Below are 23,328 nucleotides of genomic sequence, written 5' to 3'. Positions count from 1 at the left end.
CCAAGCGTGAAGCCGAGGGCAGGTGACCGAGGCCGGGTTGAGCTGTGTGAGGGGCTGTGGTGGTGGGTGCAGCTGGGGCACGCAGCTGGGAATGACACAGGGTATGAGCAGGACTGGGGGGAACGAGGTCAGCAGTCACACCGGGAGCTGGATGTTGCCTGGTCCTCTGGAATAAAGGGTTCTTCAGATCCTACCACACCTTGATGATTTGAACTAAAAGACCCCTCACTCTCACTGCTCCGAGCAGCTCCAGCCCAGCACTGTGCTCATCAAGCTGTGGGCAATACTTACCTGGGCAGTTTGCAGAGCTCAGCTAATAGAGCTGAGCCCTGTGTGGAGAAAAAAAAAAAAGTAATTTTCTTCTTAACCGGCATAGGCACCCTGGCCTGAGGGTGCCTTACGAACCCTGAGAGGGCTGAGGGTAGCAAGGTGTGACCCCGTCACTGACGAGGGGCTGGAAGCCCCCAGCAGCGCCTGGGCTCGGGCATGTCCCCAGCTTGGCTGTCCCTGGGTGGGGTCCCCGCTGCCACCCCCGCAAGTGCTGCTGCCCATGGTGGGTGGTCGCTGCTGCTCTCCTGCCTGGCAGCATGGCAGAAGGGAAGTTTGCCCTGTCCGTGCTGGGGAGGAATCGGCGCTGACAACCTGCTCGCAGCCCTGGGTGGCGGGGGGTGTCCCTGACAGCTGCTGCCCCTCGGGGCTGATGGAAACACCCCACAAGGGCTGCGGAGGCAGGGGGGAGATTTGGCACGGGCTGGGGAGACACAACCTGCGGAGAGGGATGTGACAAGGGCTTGGTCGTGCCCAGGCTGGATCTGGCAGGTTCTGTGGTTCCCCGAATGCCCCCGGCCCTGGCTCCACGGGCGCAGGAGTGGGGCGCGGTGGCCAGGCCTGCGCTGGTGGCGCGCCGGCATCCCCCGTGCCGCAGGAGCCGTGCTGGGCCCCGGGGCGGGTGTGCAGAGCCCTCCCCGCTGGGCGCTTCATGCCCGAAGCAGCTTTTCCCCCTGGGGCCGAGGAGGAGCCCCCCGTTCCCAGGCCAGGGAACGGCAGAGGGTCTTGCCGTGCTGTGGGGGCCCTCAGGACCCTGCTCTGCGGCCGCCCTCTCCCCCGGGCTGGGGGCTGCGGGGCCCCAGGGCCCCTGCCTGCAGCCCCCCCGGCAGGGAAGGAGCACCCGCAGGGCTGCCCCCGAGCGAAGGGGCAGCGGGGCTGCGGGGAGCCGCATCGCGCCCCCGCAGCGGTCCGCTGCAGCCCGGGCGGGCACCCCGCTGCCCCGGCTGATCCCTGCGGCGCGGGTGGGCCTGCCCCCGCCCGAGCGGGGCCCCGCACGGCGCCGGCCCCGGCCGAGCAGCCGCCTCCCGCCCCGCGTTGCCGCGCCAACGCTGCCAGCCCCCGCGCCGGGGCCGCCCCGCAGCGTGGCGGGCAGCGCGCGCCGCGCCGCTCCGCTCCATGGGCCGCGCGCCGCCGCCGGCTCCCTGCCGCCGCCGCCGCCGGGGCCGCAGCGCGGCCCACCGGGGCTGGGCACCCACCCCTGGCCGCGTCCCACCCGGCAGCCCCGGCGCAGAGCGCAGGTACGGGGGCGCGGGCCGGGAGGGGGCTGCAGGGCGGGGTAGAGCCCGGTGTCCGGAGCGGGCCCGGCCCCGGGTCCCCGGGGAAGCTGCACGCGCGGGGAGGGACAAGCCGCACCCGCGACCCTCCTCCCCCGCAGCCCGGGGGACCCCGGAGCCGGTCCCGTCCCCTGGGAAGGATGTGTCCCTCCCGCCCAGACGCAGAGGCCGGGGAAGGGGCGAGTCCCAGCGCTGGCGGCACCGGCAGCCGATGGTTAGAGCATCGCGGGCTGCTGCCGGTGCCCGGCTCCCCTGGCCCCGCTCTGCCCGGAGCCCAAGGGGCTGACCAGGACCCAGCCTGTGGGGTGCAGCAGGGCCCAGGACGTGCCCCCCGAGGCCTGGCTCACAGCGGCTTCCCTCCCCCCCAGCCCAGACAGCCCCTGGCCAGCCCTCTGGCAGCATGGCCCACCAGGACGGTGAGCAGGGGCTGCAGCTGCCGGCGCTTGCGGCCCCTGAGCTGGAGTGCAAGATCTGCTACAGCCACTACGATGCCCGCACCTGCAGACCTAAGCTGCTCCGCTGCGGCCACCGCCTCTGTGCCAAGTGCCTGCGCAAGATGGTGGCACTGGGGAACACATCACCCCGCCAGCTCTGCTGCCCCTTCTGCCGCCGGCACAGCCCGGTGCCCAGTGGGGACGTGCAGCAGCTGCAGGATGACGGCGAAGCACTGGCGCTGCTGACGGGCCATGAGCAGGCCAAGAAGCGGGGTCTCCCCCATTCCCCTGAGCTCCTCCTCTGCCCCAGCGTGCTGGAGCCCCCACCCAGCCCCGACTGCCTGGTCGTCACCATCCTGGAGGTGCCAGAAGACGTGGCTCCACCAGAGAGCCTGGGCGGGCTGGAGGTGGTGCGGCTGTACCGCCCCACCAGCCTTGGCACGATGCCCTGCCACGGCCCCGGGCAGAAATGCTGCTCCTGGGGTTGGCGAGCTGTCCCCCACTTCATCCTGGGGGTCCTCTGCCTCCTCTACTTCAGCTCCCTGCCCTTCGGCATCTACCTCCTGCTCATCGAGCACCACAGCCTGGGCATCGTCCTGGTCAGCCTTGTGCCGTCCACCCTCCTCCTTTGCATCATCTACAGCCTCTGCCAGTGTCTATGCCGGGAGGTCTGTGGGTTCCCACACTCCTGATACTGCATGGCCAAGCCCTGTGTCTGCACTGGGGAGGATTTCGGCACCTTGGAGCGTTGTCCTTTGGGGTATGGGTGTTCCCCAACCCACAGCGTGGCAACGTGCTTGGACCGCGGGCAGATGCTCAGCGCCTGTTGCCTTCCCTTGCAGAACAGTGCGGGCTTTGCCAAGCAGGAGCCCACACCAGAGCGGTTGCGGGAGCTCATTGCAGCCTTACAAGCATTCAGGCCAGACCCTCCGCTCCTCATCCTCCTCCACAGCAGATAAAGAATGGGACCAGGGCCGAGAGCAAAGCAGAAGCCAGGAGATTAATCCCAAGTAAGGAAGGGTGAGTGCTCGGCGCCTAGCGCTGCAGCTGGAGGGGCCCCGGCAGCTGGCTGCAGCCCGGCACCGGCAGGAGAAGGACGGGCAGAGCCCGGGGGCTCCTGCAGCCGGACTGGCACCAGCACAGCTCCGTGTCCATAGTGTAAATAGTTCTGTCCGTGACGCCCATGCTCCTCGCAGGGCTGCTCCCATTGCATCCGTGTTTCTTTCCCACATGTGTGAGTCCCTTGTTTGCTGAAGCTATGTACCGTGTAGGGGAGGAGCGGAGGAGAGGCGGAGAGGCGTTTCTTCGGTGTGTAAAGATGTCTTTGCAGCTGTTTTGTAGTTGTGGTTTTTATGTGGAGCCTCTGGGCTATATTTAACCTCCTTGGGTTTTGTTTTGTAAGGATTAATTTAACACCGCTAACCATTTTATTACTTTTATCAAGAAGAGCAAAGTCTATTTTTGATTTCTGTTTCCTAGTTCTTAGGAACATTAAAAACCAGCATACAGCTCTGCCCTGTGTCCGTGCCTTCCCGGGGCTCCTGGTTCCCTCTCCCCTCCCCAGACAACTTCCCTGGCCCCGCTTGTCACCCTGGGGCTGTGCAGAGCCCAGCCCCAGGGGACGGTGTGACCCTGGTGGGTCTGAGCCCATTCCTGCAGCCAATGTCCTGTTCAGTGAGGCGGTGGGCGCTGCTGCTCCCTCCCATGCCCCTCATGTGTGGTGCCTCCTGCGTGTCCCCATCAATACGTATCCCTGTCCCTGCGTGTCACTCCCTGTGCTGCCCACTGGCACTGTGGCCACCGCAGTCATGCGCCCCACGCGTGAGCCCACCCCATGGGTGACTCCTGACATCCAGGGAGGGGAGAGGAGAGGAGGCATCAGGAAGGCACTGAATCGCCTGAAAACGCTGCGGGTCTTCCCCTGCTGAATGCGGGGAGCCTCCTTGGGGCCCACAGCCGGCAGTGGGGCTGGTGAACCCCCAGCAGCCTGGCTGGGCACGCAGGAGGGTCCCATGCTGGGCAGCGTGGGGATGTCTCTGTCAGGCAGAAGCAGCCAGCCTGAGGGGCAGCCTGAGGGGCTCAGGGCAGGACTGGCCCTGCTCCCTGGGGGTGGTGAAGCCAGATGCCTGCATCCCCGCTGGCACCCCCACATCCCCGATGGCATCCCCACTGCGGAGAGGCAACACCAAGAGGTCCAAGACAGAGTCACGTTTATTCGCGCCCCGTGTCCCTCCCTGCCCACACCTCCCGCTCTCCTTGTCTGGGCAGCTGCTGGGTCCTGTGGCCATCTGTCCTGCCCTCCCCAGCCGTGAGGCTGTCCCCTCCCCATGGCCACAGCCCCGGCCCCCACCTGGCCCTCTGGCACAGGGCACAACTGCCCCAGTCCTACCCCTGCTCTGGCACCCCCGGGGGGCACCCGCTCTCACCAGGGGGAGATGCCAGCATTGCCGCCACGCTCCAGATCTTGGGTTTCTGGGGCTCATTGCCCTGCCCAGGGCCTGGCCCCGCCTCAGGGCTGCCCCCGCACCCATTCTGCATGGGGCTGGGGTCAGGGCCGCAGGGGGCACCCAGCAGGGCCTCCTCGCTCTCGCTGTCCTCGCCATCCGATGCCCAGACTGCCTTGTTCTTCTTGAGACGCCGGCGGGCGTTGGCGAACCACGTGGAGACCTGGGTGAGGCTCATCCGGCTGACCACGGCCAGCATCACCTTCTCCCCCTTGCTGGGGTAGGGGTTCCTGGGGTGCTGCACCAGCCAGGCCTTCAGTGCCCCAGTGCTCTCCCGTGCTGCTGCCACCTTCGCCCGCCTGAGCTCCACGGGCAGGGGCTGCTGGCAGCAGGGTGGGCAGAGCCCGGCACTGGGCAGCAGCCCCGGCAGCACCTCGTAGGCTGGTGAGACCTGGAGGAGGCACAGGGGTGTCAGGGCAGGATGGGCTGGGGGGCACCCGTGGCTGGAGGAGAGGGGCTGGGGGATGTGGGGGCTTGGCCCTTCATGCAAGGGAAGTGGTAGAGCTGGGTCCTGCCCATCCTTGTCCTCTCCCATGCCCGGCACTGCATGTCCCAGAGTGCTGGGGTGCAGGAGAGGGTGGGGAGTGCAAGGAACGCAGGGCAGCAGCTCCCCAGTCCTGACCCCAACCACCCTACACAGCCCCAGCCTGGTCCCGGGAGGGGTCCCACATCCCAGCCCTCCAGGAGCTGCTGTGCAGCACTTACCGAAGGTGCCAGGAGGCTCAAGGGGGGTGGCAGCAGGCTGTAGCTGGGCAGCATGGGGCAGGGACAAGGCAGCAGGGTATGGGGAGGCCCCCGCAGAGCTCCCCAGGGCTCCCTGCAGCCCCCCAGCTCTTGGCCTGTGCTCCCCTCGCCCCAAGGAGCTGCCATGCTGCAGGGAGAGGAGCCGGGGAGCTGTTCCCGGGCATTTTATAGCTGCCGGGGTCCACAGTGACTGACAGCTGATTAGGGGGTATTAGCACCCAGGAGAATGGCAGCAGGGATCTGGGGCAGCCGATGCTGCCCCCTCCCCGGCCAGTGTTGGGCAGGGACTGGCTGGGAGCATCCTCCCTGCCTGCCAGGATGTGTCCAGGACCCACACCAGGACCTCAGTCCCCCGGCCCCCTGACCCTGCGCCGCGCCAGCACAGCCCGCACGGCCGCCAGGGGCCGAGTGTGGCGGCACCTGAGGCTGGGCCCGCGTGAGTCCCATGGCCCCATGGACACAGGGATGCAGCACGCACGGATTGCACATGGGACACAGCACATATGGGGCTCTACTGCAGTGCCAAGAGCCATCCGTCCCCACCCTTGACCCCAGCCCTGACCTGCTTCCAGGGCAGGGGTCAGCAGAGCCCCCCGCACCGCAGCGGGCTGGGGGCTGGTGGCAGAACTTGTACACTTGCCTGGTGGGACGCAGGCAGCACAAGGTGCTGCCCCGGAGCCCACTCCTCCTCTGGCTTGGCCAGGTCTTCACCCAAGTCCCAGTGCTGGATTCCCAGCTGCAGAAGGACAAAGAGGAAGGTGCCCCACAGCTATGGGGATGGTCAGGGACCCTTTGCCTAGGTGAGGACACAGCCCTGAAGGCACCGGGGCGTTCCTGCCTGCTAGCAGAGCGGAGCAGCAGGCAGGCAGGGCAGCAGTGGGCAGCTGTGCAAGGGGCCTTGAAAGCCCGCGACCTCCCGAGCTACCCAGCTCCTGCCACTGCGCCTCCCTGATCAGACTGGGATTATCCCACAGGTTGTATCCATCATTAAATACCGACTAATAATGCTCTCAGGATATTAAATATGTAACAAACCCGCTTAGCGCTGGCTGGGGACGGGAAGGGGAAGGTCACTGGCACTAATGAGCCCTGCTGCATCCCCAGGCTCACTGTTAGACCCCCAGTGACAGCAGAAGGTCCCACGGCCAAGGTACCAGTGCTGAGGGACCCTGAGCCCATACTGTGCCCCATGGCCAGAGCCCCAGTAGCACCCAGAGCTCTGCATGTGCAGCAGCCGGGAGCCCTGGTCCCATCCATCCCAGCACTGTCCCCACCTCAGGCTGGTCCTGTGCTCCCAGCAGCCCCAGGCGTGGGAGCTGTGGGGCAGCCAGAACTTGTACCACCGGCCAGGAGCAGACAGCCGGGCTGGACAGCTGGGACCAGCCCTGGCCACGGCCCCACAGGGGCCTCATAACCTTGTCCCCACGGGACTCCTCCAGCCCTAATCAGCGCCGCCGGCAGCACTTCGGATCCGCTTTATTAGATAATGGGGCTGTAATCTAGGAAAGCGTCTGTGGATTGATGCAGCATGCCTTAACCCTGCACAGCACAGCTGGAGAGGGAGGGCCACGGCCAGCCACAGGCATGGCGGACACAGCTGGATGCCGACTGAGCCACGGCCAGACAGGCACAGCCACACAGCAGCATGGCTGGGCATGGACAGGGCTGCAGCTGGCCGTGAAGGCAGCGGGACACAGCCATGGCCGGGACAGAGCCACAGCTGCCCATGGCCAAGGCTGCTCGCCCAGGGGAGGTGCAGGGCCACCCACACTCTGCTCCCCTGGCTGGGCAGGAAGGTCAGGGGGTCACCCTGCACTGGCCTGGGCGTCCAGTGCGCAGGCAGACCCCTCCCGGGACCAGGCTGGGGCTGTGTAGGGTGGTTGGGGTCAGGACTGGGGAGCTGCTGCCCTGCGTTCCCTGCACTCCCCACTCTCTCCAGCACCCCCAGCAGCCAGGGAGGGAGGCAGAACACGGGCTCTGCGTTGGCAGTACCAGTCCCGGTGCTGGTGCCGTCCCCTGCAAAAGCTGGCCTGGGAGCCCAGCTGCGAGCCCGGTGATCACACCGCACCAGTCCTGCAGCTGTGGGGCTCTGGCCTAACTGAAGCTCTTGCTGAAGTTGGGTGGTTCCAGGCCTTTTTCCCTCTGCAGATAATCAGGCCTTTTTCCCCTCTGCAGATAATCAGTTTAGTGCAAAAGCATAGAACTAAAACTCTGAGATTAGCTGTTATAATCACATGTAAATACTTCCAGACAATCCGCTCAGGGAGGGGCAGCGTGTGTAGTTCAGGACAGAGTTACACGGGATTTAGGCTGTTTACCACTCGATTAATTTCGTGACTCCAGTCCCAAACCCACCGTTGTACCAGATGCCCAGCTCACTCCCCAGAAGTCAAGGTCACTCAGGCAGGAGGAAGCCGATAGCACAGGGCAGCCGCATCTGCTAGCAGCGCCCAGCCCGGTGCCCCTCTGCCCCCCCCACCCTCAAGGACATGGTGGAAGCAGCGGGAAGGCTAGGCCTGCCTGTCCCCTCGGGCCAGGTGCAGGGCAGGGGCTGGTGCACGACCACAGACGCTCCAGGTGGGCATGCAGGCAGGTTTCAATCCCTTTTTATTCATAAGCATAGTCAAAGCTTGAGAATGTCAGAATCAAAGCCCTCCCACAACCACCTACGAACCAACTCCAGAGTCCATCCATCTTTCAGAAGAAAAATAGAACATCTTCCACCTCTGCTTTTTCCTAATCTGGGTTCCTCCAGTCCAAAGCCCTACTGCTGCCTGCCTGCAGGCCGGAGAAGCCAAGGGACGGCTGCCCTTGTGCCAGGGCCGCACGCCCCACAGCTGCGAAGTGGGGAGCATGTGGCTGCAGCTACACACACCTCACCTCTAACACTGTACCACATGGCTGTGCTCGACCCCACGGCGCTCTCCCAGGATCCTTGTGTGCCAGGCAGATGCTGATACGAGTTTGGCCCACACAGACATGATTCAGGAAAAGGGATTTCAGACCATCAAGTGCAACAGGCAAAGAGACCGGCCACACAAGAGCACTGCCACTGCTCAGCTTGCCTTAGCTGCGGAGCAGTCTCTGCTGGAGACAGCTGCCTGTGCCGGGGAGGATGCGCAGGACCCTTATGGCGCACGGCCAAGTGGCAGTGTGCCCCTGCTGCGGCGTGCTCAGGCATGTCCCTCGTAGCCCCGAAGCAATAAGGCAACTGCTGGCTGAGGAGGCTCCTGCCTGGTACAGCTGTCCTGCTCAGCACGGGTGTCCCAGCGCCAGCCAGGCCTGGCCCTGGTGCTAGTCTGCCAGCGTGATGACGTCGTAGTGGATCCCCTGCTGCAGCTGCTGGATCTGCTCGGCTGTCGCCTCAGTGGTGAGCACGCCCTGCGCCTGGGCCATTGCAGCATCAGCCACCGCTGCAGAGGAGAGGGGGTCAGTGCCTCCGAGGGCAAGGGGGAGCAGGCGGCTGCCCAGGGCCCCCCTCCAAGTTGGCCATCTGCCTCCAGGGGGAACGAGCGGGCATACGTGAGCACAAGAGCCCCCACGCCTCTTGTGGGGCTCCCTCAGTGTGCCTGGCTCCAGTTAACCCTGCAAACACACAGCAGGGTATCCCCACCCTGTGGAAGCTGCTACACCTCCCAGCTCAGCAACTCCTCTCCAGAGCTGGTACTGTTCCAGAACTGACACACTGGGACCAGCGAGGATCTCCCCTCAGACACCAAGGCTGGCCGCTTCCCAGAGTTACAGGGACGCAGGCAGCAAGGTGGCAATCCAGCCTCGCCCACCCCCAGCCCTGCTGCCAAGAGCCACGGCACAGCTGCCTGCCACCCCTGCTGGCTATGACAAATGAGCCGCCTCTGCAGGCAGAGCTGGGCTGAGACCACAGCGTCTCAGAGAGGCTGCTCACAGGCATCTCCCACTCCCCAGGAGGACTGGCACCCTGAGACGCGGAGGGAGACAGGACTGCAAGAGCTATGCCAGAGCTCGGTCCTGGGGCCCTGGTCCTACCTGACACTGCCGAGTGTGCAGCTGCTTCCAGCTGTGCCTGGGTGACAAGCTGCTGCTCAGGCGAGACAGGCATGTACTGGATCTGCAGGGAGTAGAGACCAGGAGAGTCTGGGAGTGCTGCTCTGGCCACAGCTGCTGCAGCCAGTCACCAACCCACATGCACCTTCTATTTCACATCCCTCCCTCTCCAGCTGTGTGCTCAGATGTGCCCATCTCATGGCAGCCCGGCCAGCCACCATGCCTGGCCCCGTACCTGTGGCTCCTGGAGGAACTGGCTGCCCTGCTCATACTGGATGTGGGTGATCTGACCATCCTGCACCTGGGGACAGGAGCCACAATGAGGTTGCATTAAGGCTAGTGGGCGGCCCTGCCCCTGAACAAAGCTGTGACTCAAAGGGAGCAAGCCACAGAGAGCAGGAGGAGGCTGGGCCCCACACACAGCACCCTCACAAGCCCCGTCCACCACAAGCCCCTCCACTGCGCAAAGGGAGCAGACAGCCTAAAGCTTACCTGGATGTGATGCCCCTCTGGGACAACAACATACTCATGGGGAAGCAAGTGCTGTACACCATCCTGGGCAATGATGTACTGAACCTGCAAAAACAGGGATACAGACCCAAAAAAAAAGGTCACCACTGCCCACCCCCCACACCGCAACAGGGCTGGTTCTTGTCTGTCTTCTGTGGTTGTTTCCACCTCACCTCACCCCACTCACCTGGTTGTCAGAGGTCACCAAGTGCTGTACTGTCTGTCCGTCGGCAGTTGTGATCTCCTGGATGTACGTAGCCTCCTCCTGCAGGTCAGCAAGAGACCAGCACCATCAGTAGCAGTGGGCCTGACCACAAGCTCTCCGAGAGGAGGGAACGCGCACAGCTCGCAGGGAGTGGCCGCACAGGACCAGAGGATGAGACAGACAGGCCTGACTCACCTGGCTCGTGACACTCTGCTCCTGTGCAACGATGATGTGTTCCTGCCCCAGAGCCTGCTGCAGCCGCTCAGGAGCCAGCACTGCCTGGCCGGACTGCAGAGCCGCTGGAATGCAGAGAAAGCTGGTGCGGACACTGCTGGCGCTGCCGGCTGGCCCTGCTCCCAAGCGGCCTCTGCCAGGTGCCCACCCCAGTGAGGAGCACAGGACAATCTCTTAGCTCTGCTCATAGAAGGCCAGAAGCTAAACCAAACTCTCCCAACATGAAGGAAACTAGCGGTCACTGTGGGCAAAACACAACCTCCACATCAGACCGTGAACTCTTCCCATTTCAGCCGTGAGCTGCTCACAGCACCGCTGCTCCTGCAATGTACTAACCTACTGGGACCTGCTCAGGAAAAAGATTGGACACCTAGTTCTGTGCAGTCACAACAGTCAGCGCATCACCAGGACAGCTCCCTGCACCCAACCCCCTCGCCTTTGCCCCCCCCAAGCCCTGCTGCTGCTGGCAACCCTAACCTTCATCAGCCCTGCTCAGCCCAGGAGCTGGGTGAATCCCCACATGGGGCTCTGGCCACAGGAAACCCACAGGTCACCCCTGGTCACAGGGACATATCTTACTCTGTAGGGTGGCCAGTGTGTCCTCATCGCTGTTCAGTATGATGGTCTGTTGGGCAGCAGCTGCAGGTGCCCCCGGCCTCCTCCCCTCCGAGCTGTGCAAACGCTGCATGTGGAACTTGAGGTGCCCATTACGGTTGAACCTATGGGAGGAATGAGAGTGAGGTGGAATTTGCCATGGGCAGCACAGGGGCCTCTGTGCCCTCTGCAGAGACCCAGGCCACATCCTACAGCATGGCCTGTCCCAGCTCCCAAAACGCTTCCAACACGCCCAAGTACTGAACCTCCCTGTGCAGAAGTTCCTTGGAGATGAAGCTAGGTCCACCTGCAGCAGGAACTGTACTCAAGGGCAGAGTCCCTTCTAACAGGGGACTGCTCCCAGGGGTAGGGTCAAGGCAGCCAGCTCTCTGCCAATATCCCATCTCCTCTTGAGCCTTAGAACACTCTACAGGAGCTCTCGAAGCAGCAGCAACCTTGCAGGCTTCACTCACCTCTGCCCACAGATCTGGCAGGCAAAGGGCTTCTCGTTGGTGTGTGTTAGCATGTGCCTGCGCAGGTCCTTCTTGTTCTTGGACGCGAAGCTGCAGTGGGTACACTTGTGTGGCCGAAGGCTGGCATGCTGGACCATGTGGCTCTGGGGACAAAAGGACAAGCACAGGGTCAGTAAGACCCTGCTTCTCCAAACCTCTTGTTCCCAGGGCTGCTCTGTGCCAGGGAACCTACCCGAACCTCTGGCCAGAGAGCTGCAGTGAACGGACAGTCGGGACACTTGAAGGTGCTGGGCCCAATGTGGGCTCTCTTGTGACTCTCCATTTCTGCTCTCCCTGTGAACATGGCTGTGCAAATCTTGCATGAAAACTTTTTGGCTGTGGAAATCTTGCATGAGAGCTTCTTGGCTGTGGAAACCTTGCATGAGAGCTTCTTGGCCATGCCTTGGAGCGCAGGCCACTTGACCTTCGGGGATGAGACTTCCTGCCCCTCGGAGGCTGGGGATAAAGACGAGTCCTTCTGGAGCTGCCTGGCGACACACTGCACCAGGGGCCACTTGACGCTGGTGGGCTGTGCCTCCTGGCCCTCTGCAGGCGAGGGAAAGGCAGCATCTCCGCTGAGGGGCTGAGAGAGAAACACCCAGTCACACCTGCTCACACTGTTGCACAAGATGCAGAGAAAGCTCAGCTCCTTACCTCAATGTGATGGAACTGGCTCCCCGGAACACCGGACGACATGATATAGTGATTGTTATGGTCCTTCAGAGCCTCCTCTGTCATCACAGCTTCGCTCACCACAACCGTGTGGGAGGTCTCCACAGGGCTCTCCTCCTCACTGCTGGAGAGGACAGGGTCAGGGAGGATCTGCCTCGTCCTCCTCTCCATTAAAGCCTCCTCATCTGAGGTCAGAAGCACCTGTGTCTCCCCACTCCTCCCTTACAGCTGACCTGTACAGTGTGCCTGGAGCCTGAACCTCCTCACTGATGGGTGTGATGATGTTGTACTCTGTTGTCCCACCAAAGGGGATAGTGATCTGCTGCAGCTCAGAGCCACCCAGGGTCGCCTCTTCGTAAGCCTCCTGCACCAGTGTCTCCCCAGGCTCTGCCATGTGCAGCGTCACCAGCTTCTGCTGCTGCTCCTCAGCGTCCATCTCTGTTCCCTCCTCCTGTGCCTGTGGTTCACAGGGGGCCTGCGCCTCTCCTGAATCACCCCGCTTCACCACTGCCACCTGCGAGGGGGACAGCAGCTCAGTTGGAGGAAGGCAAGGCTCTGCAAGACACCCTCTGAAGCAGAACAGGGCTGGGCACTGTGGAAAGACTGTGGAGGACTGGGAAGCCTCCCCCTGCCACCCCCCAACAGGCATGCTCTGCCCCTCAGCCCCCCGCACCTGCAGCGAGCCCGTGGCCAGCTCCCGCTGAGTGCTCATATTCAGCAGGAGATCCAGGGCAGTCTGCGTGGCCAGTTCTGCTGATCCAGACACATCTGCTGGGGTCCGAAGGAGAGGGTCAGGCACACGCTCCCCCACCTCCTCGCCATCCCCACCCCCTTCCCTGGGAGCTCACTCGCCTTGTTCGTAAATGATGGTGGCCCCTCCCAGGGAATCCTGCGAGAGGATGGGGGGCTCTGCTCCTGGGATGGCCTGGACCGCGTGGTAGGTGATGGGTCCAAGAGGGGCCTGTGTGAGAGAGAGAGCTGACAGCATGGCTGGGGCCAGCGTGTACCAGGAGGAGCTGGGGTATAGGCAACGGCACTCACCGAGGGACTGGCCTCTGGCTCAGCCGGGGCCTGCACCTGGCTGTGCTGCTGTTTCAGCTCCTCAATCTGCTGCAGGGTGAAGAAAGGGCGGCGGCGGCAGGGCGGCTCCTCGGGGTGCCTTTGTGCCCACTCCTCGAAGGAGTCGGCGTGGCGACAGTGCACATGGAGGCGCAGGTTCTTCTTGTGCTTGGTGGTGAAATGACAGAACTCGCAGGCAAACGGCTTCCCTCCTGTGGCACACCAGAGGCTGGGAGTCAAGCAGGGAGTCCCCGAGGGACAGCAGGGAGAGCAGACATGCTCTGACTGCCTCCTGGGGATACAGGACTTCAGGGCGCAGGGCAGGCAGGCAGCTCCTCTCACCCGTGTGCTTGACAGCCATGTGCGAGACCAGGAAGTCCTCCCGGAAGGTGGAGTACTTGCAGAAGCTGCACTTATAGGGCTTGTCGTTCATGTGCGACAGCTGGTGGTTCAGCAGGACCTTTTTGTCCTCACAGATGTAGTCACAAAACTCACACTTGAACCTGCCAGGACAATGCCACCTGTCACACAGGCAGCAGAGACCTCCTGTCCTCCCCTCTGAGGGGGAGCAGGGACACTGGCTCTACCAGGGTATGCCACAGGCTGCTGCCAGGCTCCTACCTGCGGTTGGCGATGGCTTGGATGTGTGTCAGCAGGTGCATCTTGAAGGTGTAGCGCTTCTTAAAGGACTTGCCGCACTGCCGTGGAACAAAGCAAAGCAGCATTCACCTCCCGTCCAGCCTCACTCGCCACCAGCCCTTCCCCAGGCTGTCCCTGCCCCTCACCTTGTCACACATGTGTGGTTTCTCCGTGCTGTGCGTCTTCATATGCTGCGTAAGCCTCTTCTGCATGGGGTAGATACGGTTGCATACGGGGCACGGAAAGGAATTCAGCTTTGGGGGCTGGAGGGAGAGCATGAAGATGAGCTCACCTGGGAGGGGCTCAACAGTTTCCTTACCCTCTCCCCACTGCAGGACCTGGGCTGCCTTTCCTCAGGTGATCCAGAAACACTGCCTTCAACGAGGCACCAAGAATTTGTGGAAGACCCAGACATGCTTCTTCCCACATAACAGTGATGACAGACAAGCCAACAGGGTACTCAAACTCACCGGATCAGATCTCTTTTTCCTGAAAAAGAAAGAAACCCACCCTTGTATCAGCCACATCCCAAATCCAAGCTCACTTGTACCCAGACACCAAAACTACCCATTTTGGAAAGGGACAGAGGTCAGGGGAAGGGCAGCCATGGCTGCCCTCACAGGGCAGGAGGAACACTGTTAGTGCCATTCAGCCAGGCTGCAAGACAGTCTCTCTGCCCTTACCTGTCCCGGCTGTGCACTGTGGAGTGCCGGATGACATCCTTCTTGTACACGCTGGTGTAATTGCACTCCTCACACTTGTAGGGCTTGCTGCCCACGTGGTTGAACATATGTTCCTGTGAGAAGCAGAGTGGGGGCTGTGAGACCTTGGGCTACCAGCCACCCTTGTGGGTACGAGAGCAGGACAGACGGCGCTCACCTTGAGGGAGGACCAGCGCCGGGACCGGTAGCTGCACTGAAGACACTTAAAGAGCTGTGGGTCATTGGCCTCATGTGAGTTGACGTGGAAACGCAGATCATCATGTGTGAGGAAACGTGAGCCGCAGATCCGACACAGGTAGGGCCTCATAAGAGGCTTGGGTGACTTGTAGTAGTACCTGCGGAAACAGGACCGGGGCTCTGAGCTGCGGTGGCAAACAGGGGCTGGACCAGCCCTGGGCACAGGCCAGAGGGCCCAGCGCCAGCTCAGCACACACCCCTCACCTGCGCCCCATGTACTTGCGGTATTTCTTGCCCAGGAAGCGGCGGGAGGGCCGCCCTCGCCTCCTGGGGAGGATGTCTGCCTCCTCGGGGCTGGTGTTGGAGGAAGGGTCCTTGTTCTCAGAGTCGGACTGGCTGATGCTGGGCTCTGCCAGGCTCTCACTGGTCCCGTTCTCCAGGCCAGAGGAACTGGCTGCTTCTGAGTTCTGCCGCTCACAGCTCGGTGTGCTATGGGATGTCACCAAGGGCTCCACTTCCCCTCCTGCTCGACAGAACACAGTACAGCTCCGTCACACAACCTCCCTGCGGCTCCTTGGAGCTCACGTACCTCTCCCTGGTCCAGCCCAGCATGGGGCTGCTGTCTTCTGCTTCCCTCACCTTCAGGCACATCCTGGGGCATGTCCTCCAGACGAGGAAACTTGCGGGGTCTCCCTGGGCGTCGCCGCGGCCTCTCCTCACTAGATGTGGGGACAGTGCGGCTGTACTTGGGCTGTCGCCCGCGGGGCTCATCCTCAGCTGGGTTATAGTCACTGTCCTCTGGAGGTGGACATCAGAGACACCCAAGACATCAGAGAGAGACTAGGAAAAGACTAAGCTTTGTAACATGTGGGGAAAACAAGTCCTACCTTCAGGGTCATCAATAGCACCAGCGTCCATGATATCGTCGTCTTCTTCTTCTGGGACCTCCTCCTCTGCAGTCTTTGGAGCAGATCCTCCCTTTCGTGGACGTCCTTTCTTCAAAGCCAGAGCTGAACCCACTGCGACAGAGAACAAAACAAAAAGTCTTTACCAGACTGTAGTGCTGAACAGGTCCTTATGCTCATATTCCTTCCCTTGTTTCTTCCACAGAGAGGGCAGAGCCTGTCTGCAGTAGGATAAAGTTTTGTCAGCCCTTAGCACACACCTGGCTGGAAGTGCCGCTCTTTCATGTGGTTGATTAGCGTTTTCTTGGAGACACTCTTGTACTGACACATTTTGCACTTGAACTGCTGCACTACCACCACCTCCATCATCTCCTCCAGGGTCTCCATGTCCGGTTGGTCCAGCTCCTCCCCACCATCTGCCTCTCGGGCTTGATCTGGCTGTGTGGGCATCTCCAGCACTTCCGACTGCTCGGATGGGTCTGAAGGGCCAGGCTGTTCAAGGCACGTGGAGGTTGGTCCATCAGCAATAGCTTCAATGGCCAAGCTATTGGCCAGAGCAGAAGTGGCCATCTGGGACACCATCGGGGCACCTGAAACACCAAAACCAACTCAGCCAAGGAGCAGATGAGGGTGCACACACACCTGAGTCACAAGGCTCAACAGGAGCTCAGTAACAAGCTCCCAACAGTCAGCACATCTACAGGGACTCTGGTACAGGGGCTGTGGCCAAAGCAGCTGGGATACCCGCTCCAGGCCCCCCTCTTGCAGAAAACGCTTGGGGGCAGAGACAGCCACCACCAGATGCCTCAGGGACACCCTCACCATCATCAGGCCCCTGTAGAATGAGGTACTGCGTAGTCTCTGCCCCGCCATCCTCTGCGCTGGTCACGGCGATGCAGCCTGGGAGGAACAGGAGAGCAGAATGGTTAACTGCCAGATGCAGAGGCTGTAGACTCACTGGTGCTCTCCCAGCTTGAAACACAACCGTGAAGGGGTGAGGAATGTCTGGCTGCAGGGGTGGAGCCTGCCCTGGGCTGCTAGCACCATGGCTGAAGAAGCAGCTGGACAGAGGGAGGGCTGCAGCAGCAGCTACGAGCTCCATGTCAACCCCCCCAGCTACTGCAGCAAGACAAGAAACCCCTACTGATCAAGGTGCATACGTATACATGTACGTATTTCCCCCCTGGACAGAGGGAGGGCACAGCAGCAGCAGCTCCATTCCCCAGCCCCAGCACCCTGAACCACTTGCATGTGGGGCGCTCCAGAGGAAGAGTGGGCAGGTCTGCCATGTGTGTGAGCAGCTGGGAGCACACACTCACTCTGGATGATGTCAGGCCCAATCGTGGACTCGATGATTTTGTCAATGGCAGAACCTAGGTCTGAGGAAGTGGATGCGGTGGAGTCTGACACAACTGTGGCTCCGTCAGAGATGACGCTGGAGTGGACCAGGACTCGTGGGGACTCTGACACCATGACGGACTGGCTCACAGTGGAGACACTGGAGACCAAGGTGGACTGGGCAATGGAGGATGAATCTGGCAGGTAAATCCGCGGAATAGCATCTGTGCTGGAGCTGCTCTCTGACACCTCTTCCTGGCGGAAAAAAAAATTGGCCAGAAGAGCTCAGCTGAGAAACCTTTGCCAGGCCCTTGAGGGAGCAAGCACATGCAAATAACACCAGTTTATCACTGCAGAACTGCCAGGAAATGCATCAGAGCAGTTCCTCTGGTATTCCCAAGGATGGACCTCCAGGGCTGCTCTTGCTACCAAGGAGTGTTCTCCTCGTCAGACCAGCAAGCAGACACCCGACCAGTAGCGTAACAGTGCCTGCTGAGGCTGCTGAGCTACAGAGCTGGCTCCCAAAGCTCGGTTTGCCAGAAGCATCTAGACAAATTCTCAGGAACCAGAACTGCTGTTGCCCTCCCTTCCCCAAGCTGACTGCCACCCCATCCTCCCCGTCAGCTCCTACCAAGGAGACCCCGCTGCTGTCGGAGCTCTGGCCCACGCCAGAGTCATCTGCTCGGGAGAGGGGCCCGGGGGCCGAGGCAGCGTCGCTGCTGTCTGCTGACACGGCCTCCGAGGTCCCGACGCCGAGGCCACTCTCGGAGGGCTCCTCCCGCGCTGCCTGCGGGGCCGCGTCACTGCTGCTCTCCACCGCATTCTCCTCCATGCCCGCCCTGCCGGGGCCGCCTAGGCTCGACCTGAGGGGGGAGGCCGCCGCCGTCAGGGCCGCAGCCCGCAGCCCGCTCCCCGCCGCCCCGGGCGGCCCCGGCCACTGCGGGGGTCGCGGCCCCGCACAACCTGGCTCGCCCGGCCCGGGGGCCCAGGCTGCCCCTCTGGGCGCCCGCGGAGGGGCCGGAGCCGCCGCGGCCCCATGCCCAGGGGTCTCGGCCGCCCTCACGGGAGGCCCCGGCGCCGCCAGGCGCCCCCACTCCCGTCATGCCCCGCGGCCCTGCCCGGCCCCCGGCCGCCATCTTGCCGCGGGGTCCCCCCCGCCGCCTCCGCGCGCGCGCACACGGCGGGGCGGCCCCGGTGCGCCGGGGCGGGGGAGCCGCAGCCGCGGCGGGGCGAGGGGGCCCGCCGCCGCCCGCGCGCCTGCCCGCGCCCTCACCCGGCCTGCCGCGGCCCCGCCGCGCCTCCGCCGGAGCCGGCATCACGGCGGCCGCCATGCCCCCCCGCCCTCGCTCCGCGCAGCGGTACATCCGCGCGGGCCCCGCGCCGGGACTACTTACCCGGACTCCGGCCCCCGCCCCGCCTGGGGCGCTTGCCACCGCAGGGACGTGCACGTCGCTCTGGCCACCACCGCCGCCGCCTTCCGGCGCCGAGCGGCGCCGCGCGCCGCCCACGGGCTGGGGGAGGCCTCGGCGTCCCGCCAGGGACTACTTTGTTTGCGGAGGGATCACGGAGCAGGTGCAGCGACCCTGCGTCATGGCGTCACGAAGCGGCGCCCGGGCCCTGAGCGTCGGCGTCGCTCCGTGTTGCGCCTGTCACGTGACGAGAAGGCGGAAGCGGAAGCGGTGGCGGACTGGGGCTGGGGTCTGCGGCTGTCGGCCCGGCCGCGTTGGCTGTGCCCTGCCACCCCCTCGCAGCCCCCAGTCGGAGCCCCATCCCACCGTGGACGGAGTGGGGGCTCTGCAGTACCGAGCGGCCGGCCCGGTGCTGACCCGGCGGCGCTTCTCCCCAGCCGGCGGCCGCATCTCGGGCGGTACCGCGCAGCCCCGGCGCTCCGGTTCCCTTTCTGTATCTCGCGGTGGGCACAGAGGCCGCGCGGCTGTTTGTGGTCGCCAGCTGGGGCCGCCCTTCCCCGGAGCTGCATCGGCCATGCCCTTCCCCGCAGGGACCCGGGGCCTACACAGTTTCAGACTGTGAAGCACTTTCCTCCTCATTCTCCGGTGTGGGAATGGCACCTGAGGGGTGCTGTAGGTTTGCTCTGTTGTGTACGACAGAAGCCAAGCTTGCCTCTTCTGATGGCAGTTCTACAGCTGAACAATAGCCATCTTCCTCTGTTCTCTTGCTAACCAAACTGTCATCTGGGTTGGTTTACACCCTACTGTGGATGGTGATGGGTGACTGGCTTGGCAAGCCTGGGTTGGCTGCACTGGCTGCTGGTAGCTCCTCCAGCGCCTGTGCTTGAGACACACAAGTTGCAGGTGCCCTGGGCTGGCTGGGGGTTCTCAGCACGCCGCAGGTGGTGGGGCTTTGTCAGCACCTGGTGCCATGGCATCCCTGCAGGCATGTGCTCGGGAGTCTGCTGCTGTCCCGGCTCTCCGGCAGCACCATCGAGTGTGGTGGCGTGCCATCTCCTCCAGCTGAGTTCATCTGTGACAGAGCCTGGGCTCGGCCTCTTCTGGCCAAGGCCCCTGGCCCAGCCAGACCTCATTCCACACTGATGTCTTTAACAAACCCCTGGCTTGGGTGGCTCCTTGTTCTCACTGATGTTTTGTCATGTTGTAGTGCTCTACTGAGAACATCTCTATCCTTTTTTCTGGAAGAAAGGCTGGTGTGTTGTGCCTGTGCTGTTCCGAGGCTGGGACATGTTTGGGCTGAACCTGGCTGCTCAGGCCCTGTGGAAGAGATGCACTTGCTGTGTGAGGGAACCAAGGCTCTGCATCCCGGCCAAGTCCCAGGGCTGCTAGGACTGAGTCAGCCCGCAGTGCGGCTCTGTCCAGAGCAGGTCTGGGCGGGCAGTCGCATTGTCTCGCTGGCCAGAATGGCCAGTACAGTGCTGGTGCTGACGTGGTGCCAGCTGCAGAAGGACAGTGTCTCATCTGGCACAGTCTGTGAGTGCAGAGTTAGCCTGCCAGAAATCTGAGTGGACGGGTGTTGGACAAGCGAGGTGGGCTGGATCAGCACTCTGCGTTGTTTGGCAGTAGTGCTTCTGGTCCAGGACGAGGAGGGCGGAGGCTGGATTCAGCCCCCCTCAGCCTGGGGCTCCTCCATGGGGCTCTGCAGGTCCCTCACATCCGTCTGGTGCCTCCTGCCACAGGTGAGACTTTCTGGAGGTGCCATGTGCCCAGCAGGGGAGCTGCCGCTGAACCACCAGCCTGGTGTGCATGCATCTTCCAGCTCTTTTTCAAGCTAGTTAAATACATCCTTGAAAGGTTTATGCCCTTGTCTATCATGTGGTGACAGCACCAGTGAAGCACATCCCTGGGCTGGCAGGACCTAAGGGGCTGGCTGCATGAGCGCTCCTGCTGCAGCAGCGCTGCCTGCCAGTGACTTGGGTGCTGAGTCCCTGCGCGCAGCCGGCTGCTGGGATCACTGTCGTGCCAGAAGCTGAGAAAGACCAAGGGGTTGAGGTTTTTTTCCCCCCATTGTTCCTTTCTAAAGCAACCCTGCATAGCTCTGCAGTTGCTGAGAGCGAAGTGGAGCCAGGGAAGATGCAAGGGATTCCTGTGGCCAATGTTCTCTCTCTGATGTCCTCACTCTGTAGCTCACATTGGAGGAGCCCAGTGCTGTCGGTGACCGGCTGTAGGGCTGGCTCTGGCTGTGGGCTTGGGGCTCCCTGTTGGGGGAAGCACTGTGTTTCTGTTGGAGAGGTGGGTCAGAGGAACCCTTGGCAAAAGCTGCCTGCCAGGTAGAGGAAACGGGATGGATTTGTGTTGGACTAGCCAGTTTCCTCTCTTTTTGCCTTCAGTCAGCTGCTGTCTGAGACAAGTGAATGATTTTCCCAATGGATGATGGTTCCAGGGCAAAGCAGCCTGACCTCTGGAAGCTTCAGGGGCTAGTGTGGGCCCTCCTGATGCTGGCTGAACTGATGGAAACTTTCTTAAAGCTTCCCTGTTACCCTGCAGAGATACCCCATGTCCTCTGTCTCAAAGGATTGTACTGGCGGGAGCTTTGCTGAGATGGGTAACTTGCTATTTTTAAAAATGCTGCATGCCCCCGAGCGGGGGTGAGCGGAGAATTTCCAAGCACAGCTCCCATGCTCTGCTCTGAAGGCACAGCTCCTCTCTGATAATGCTCTGTCATTGCGGCTCCCGTGCCTGAAATAATTTCAGAGCCAAAGAAAACACAAAGAAATCTCAGCAAGAGGCTTAAGAGAATCCAAAAATGGATGCAGCACACATTCGATGTGTGTCCAAATACCTTAGCGGGGCAAGTGCCAGGTTAAAGGCCTTTTGGGAACAGGCTGAGTAGACAACACAAACACTTGTGCCTGGAGAATAAAGCGATAAGACTCAAGTTGGATATGAAGCTGATTTTTAAGAGGACGGTTGATCAGCTGCACTGACAGGTTTCCCAGCTCCACGCTCTCCAGCCTGGATTTGGAGCTTGGAAGGAGCTACAGCCACAAGCTGCCACTTGGGGCTGGGCGAGAGTGTGCCAACCAAGCAAGTCTGGCTGCGGTTGTGCTCTCGACGGTGCCCCTCAGCCACGCTGGTCTGCCCCATCCCCAGTGGCAGTTTGTTCGCCGTGCTGACCTGCTCCGCAGACTTGCCCTGCTGCCACAATAGCTTCTCCATGAGCTAATGGCTTCGGTCAGTGTCCCAGAATAGGTGGTGGCTTGTGCTGAGTGCGGTGCCCAGGGCAGCACACCTCCAGCCTCCCTGCAACCCGAGCCCCCAGACTTCCACAGTCAGTGATTTTGTCTCTGTGCTGTTCCTCCTTGTTTCCTTTTTTCTTTTTAAAGAAAACATCGCTGGCGATGTTTGTGTAGCTGCAGGGCATTAATCCACATCAACCAGGCTCGTATTTATATCCCACCTGGGAAGGGCAGTTGCATCAGCACATTTTGTAAAACATTGAGCAAAACAACCCTTGCTGCAGGAAATGGGTTTTTCTTCACACCAGATTGCTTCACCACTTAGCTCCTTCCCAGCAACAGCGACTCTTGAAGAAGGTGCTGGAGGCTCTCCTGGGGGATTGCTGGGTGCCAGGGTGGCAGCAAGTTGGGACAGCTTCCCACCGGGCACCACTCCGGCCCTTCTGCCAGGTGCCCCGGCCTTGCTGGGCCACTGGCGCTTCTGCTGGGAGCAGCCTCTCGCTGATGCCGGCTGTTCCTGCTGGGATCTCCACTTCCCAGGGTGCTGGCACGAGTGGGAGTGTCATAGGATAATGCCCCATTTTCCCGCAGCCTCAGCCATAATGCCACCCTTGGTCTCTGGCAGGGCACTCCTGGGACAGGCAGGAGCCGCTCCTGGCTACTCCCCAGAGGCTCAGAGGAGCCGACAAAAGCCCGTGGTGAGGCGACTTTTATCCTCAAAAGGTCCCCTTGCCTGGAGGCCATTCACTGGCCCTGGCTCTGCCCAGCCAGGCCAGGAGGTGCTGCCGGTGGCTGTGCTGTGGCCACGGTGGGGCTCTCCTCCGGTCAAGGCAGCGCTGCGTGGACGGGCTGGCTTTGGACGAGGCATGGAGCCCAGCTCCCTGTCAGCACGCCCGCTACCACTCTGCTGCCTGCTTCTGCCTGCTGGAGGGGGCCACAGTGCCCTCCTTGGTCCCACTCTGCCACCTGGGCCATCGGTGGCCACCATCCTGCAGGCAGGCTGGAGTGACGGCAGCGCCGAGCCACGCCGTATGCTGCCTGTCCCGTGTGTCCTGTCTTGCACCCACATTGGAGCCGTGGCTGCTGGTCCTGCAGGGCTTTGGGACCATCGACGGCCTTTCCAGGATGTCTCTGGAGCTGATGAAACACAGCTGCGGCTGCGGCCCTGCCCAGCCCCTCCTCGCCTGCCAGAAGTGTTGCTGCTGCTGGTTGTTTTTTTTCCCTTCTGGAGGGATCCTGTGGCTTCCTTCCCAGAACCTGAGACCTCGGAGCCACGGTCCAAGGCCACCGGCTTCCACCCTCTCCTGTGCTGCTGATTCATCACTGCTGGTTAGTTAAAAAAAGGGTAATCAGCAAATTACTGAAATATAAGTAAAATAAACAAGGTGGGCAGGAGAACTGCGTGTGTATCAGGGCCCCAGAGGCCTTAAACGTGTGCTGTGCCGGGCCGTTCCCATCCTCTGCGCTCACCGCCTGCACAGCACCCGTGGAGTGGGGCAGCTTGGTACCCGGCACTGCCGCAGGGGGTCCCAGCCTGCGCCAACCCCGCAGTTCTGCCCATGTCCAGTCCCTCTCGGAGGCCAGAGGGGCCCCGTGGCTTGTGCACGGCAGCGGTCCTGGGCCCCACCAGGCAGTGACCGGGGTGTGGTGTTGGTCTGGTCGGTCCCCTCCGCCCCAGGGCTGAGCAGGCAGGCTCCGGGGCTGCTCTCTCCTGCGTGGTGTTCAGAGGCACCCGTGGTGCTCGGGGCACGTCAGCTCCTGAAGGGCTGGTGGCTCTTGCCCGGGTGCTTTTCAGCCCTTCTTCTCA

The 23,328-nt window shown here is 62.3% G+C and overlaps 2 protein-coding genes across 2 annotated transcripts; one reads left to right on the top strand and one right to left on the bottom strand.

Moving 5' to 3' along the window:
* Positions 1–486: 486 nt before the first annotated feature.
* Positions 487–2,727, top strand: LOC309410676 (E3 ubiquitin-protein ligase RNF182-like; the record flags this gene model as incomplete). The annotated part of the gene is made up of 2 exons (XM_082007121.1): positions 487–553; positions 1,970–2,727. 2 exons carry the CDS (start codon positions 487–489, stop codon positions 2,725–2,727), a joined length of 825 nt encoding a protein of 274 aa, XP_081863247.1.
* A 5,850-nt stretch (positions 2,728–8,577) lies between these two features.
* On the bottom strand, positions 8,578–17,705 carry ZNF335 (zinc finger protein 335; the record flags this gene model as incomplete). The annotated part of the gene is made up of 27 exons (XM_082007387.1): positions 8,578–8,696; positions 9,289–9,370; positions 9,542–9,607; positions 9,799–9,882; positions 10,004–10,081; positions 10,217–10,320; positions 10,835–10,974; positions 11,323–11,465; positions 11,555–11,944; positions 12,016–12,154; positions 12,267–12,547; positions 12,707–12,801; positions 12,886–12,994; positions 13,075–13,304; positions 13,435–13,595; positions 13,714–13,790; positions 13,878–13,994; positions 14,202–14,220; positions 14,415–14,527; positions 14,611–14,788; positions 14,895–15,153; positions 15,270–15,428; positions 15,518–15,649; positions 15,796–16,125; positions 16,358–16,435; positions 16,855–17,128; positions 17,505–17,705. 27 exons carry the CDS (start codon positions 17,703–17,705, stop codon positions 8,578–8,580), a joined length of 4,158 nt encoding a protein of 1,385 aa, XP_081863513.1.
* Between the last annotated feature and the right edge of the window lie 5,623 nt (positions 17,706–23,328).

This window comes from Phaethon aethereus, assembly GCF_964289735.1.
Source record: "Phaethon aethereus genome assembly, chromosome: 16".
Taxonomy (NCBI): Eukaryota; Metazoa; Chordata; class Aves; order Phaethontiformes; family Phaethontidae; genus Phaethon; species Phaethon aethereus.
Note: the sequence above shows the minus strand (reverse complement) of the source record. Positions and strands in the feature narration are given on the sequence as shown.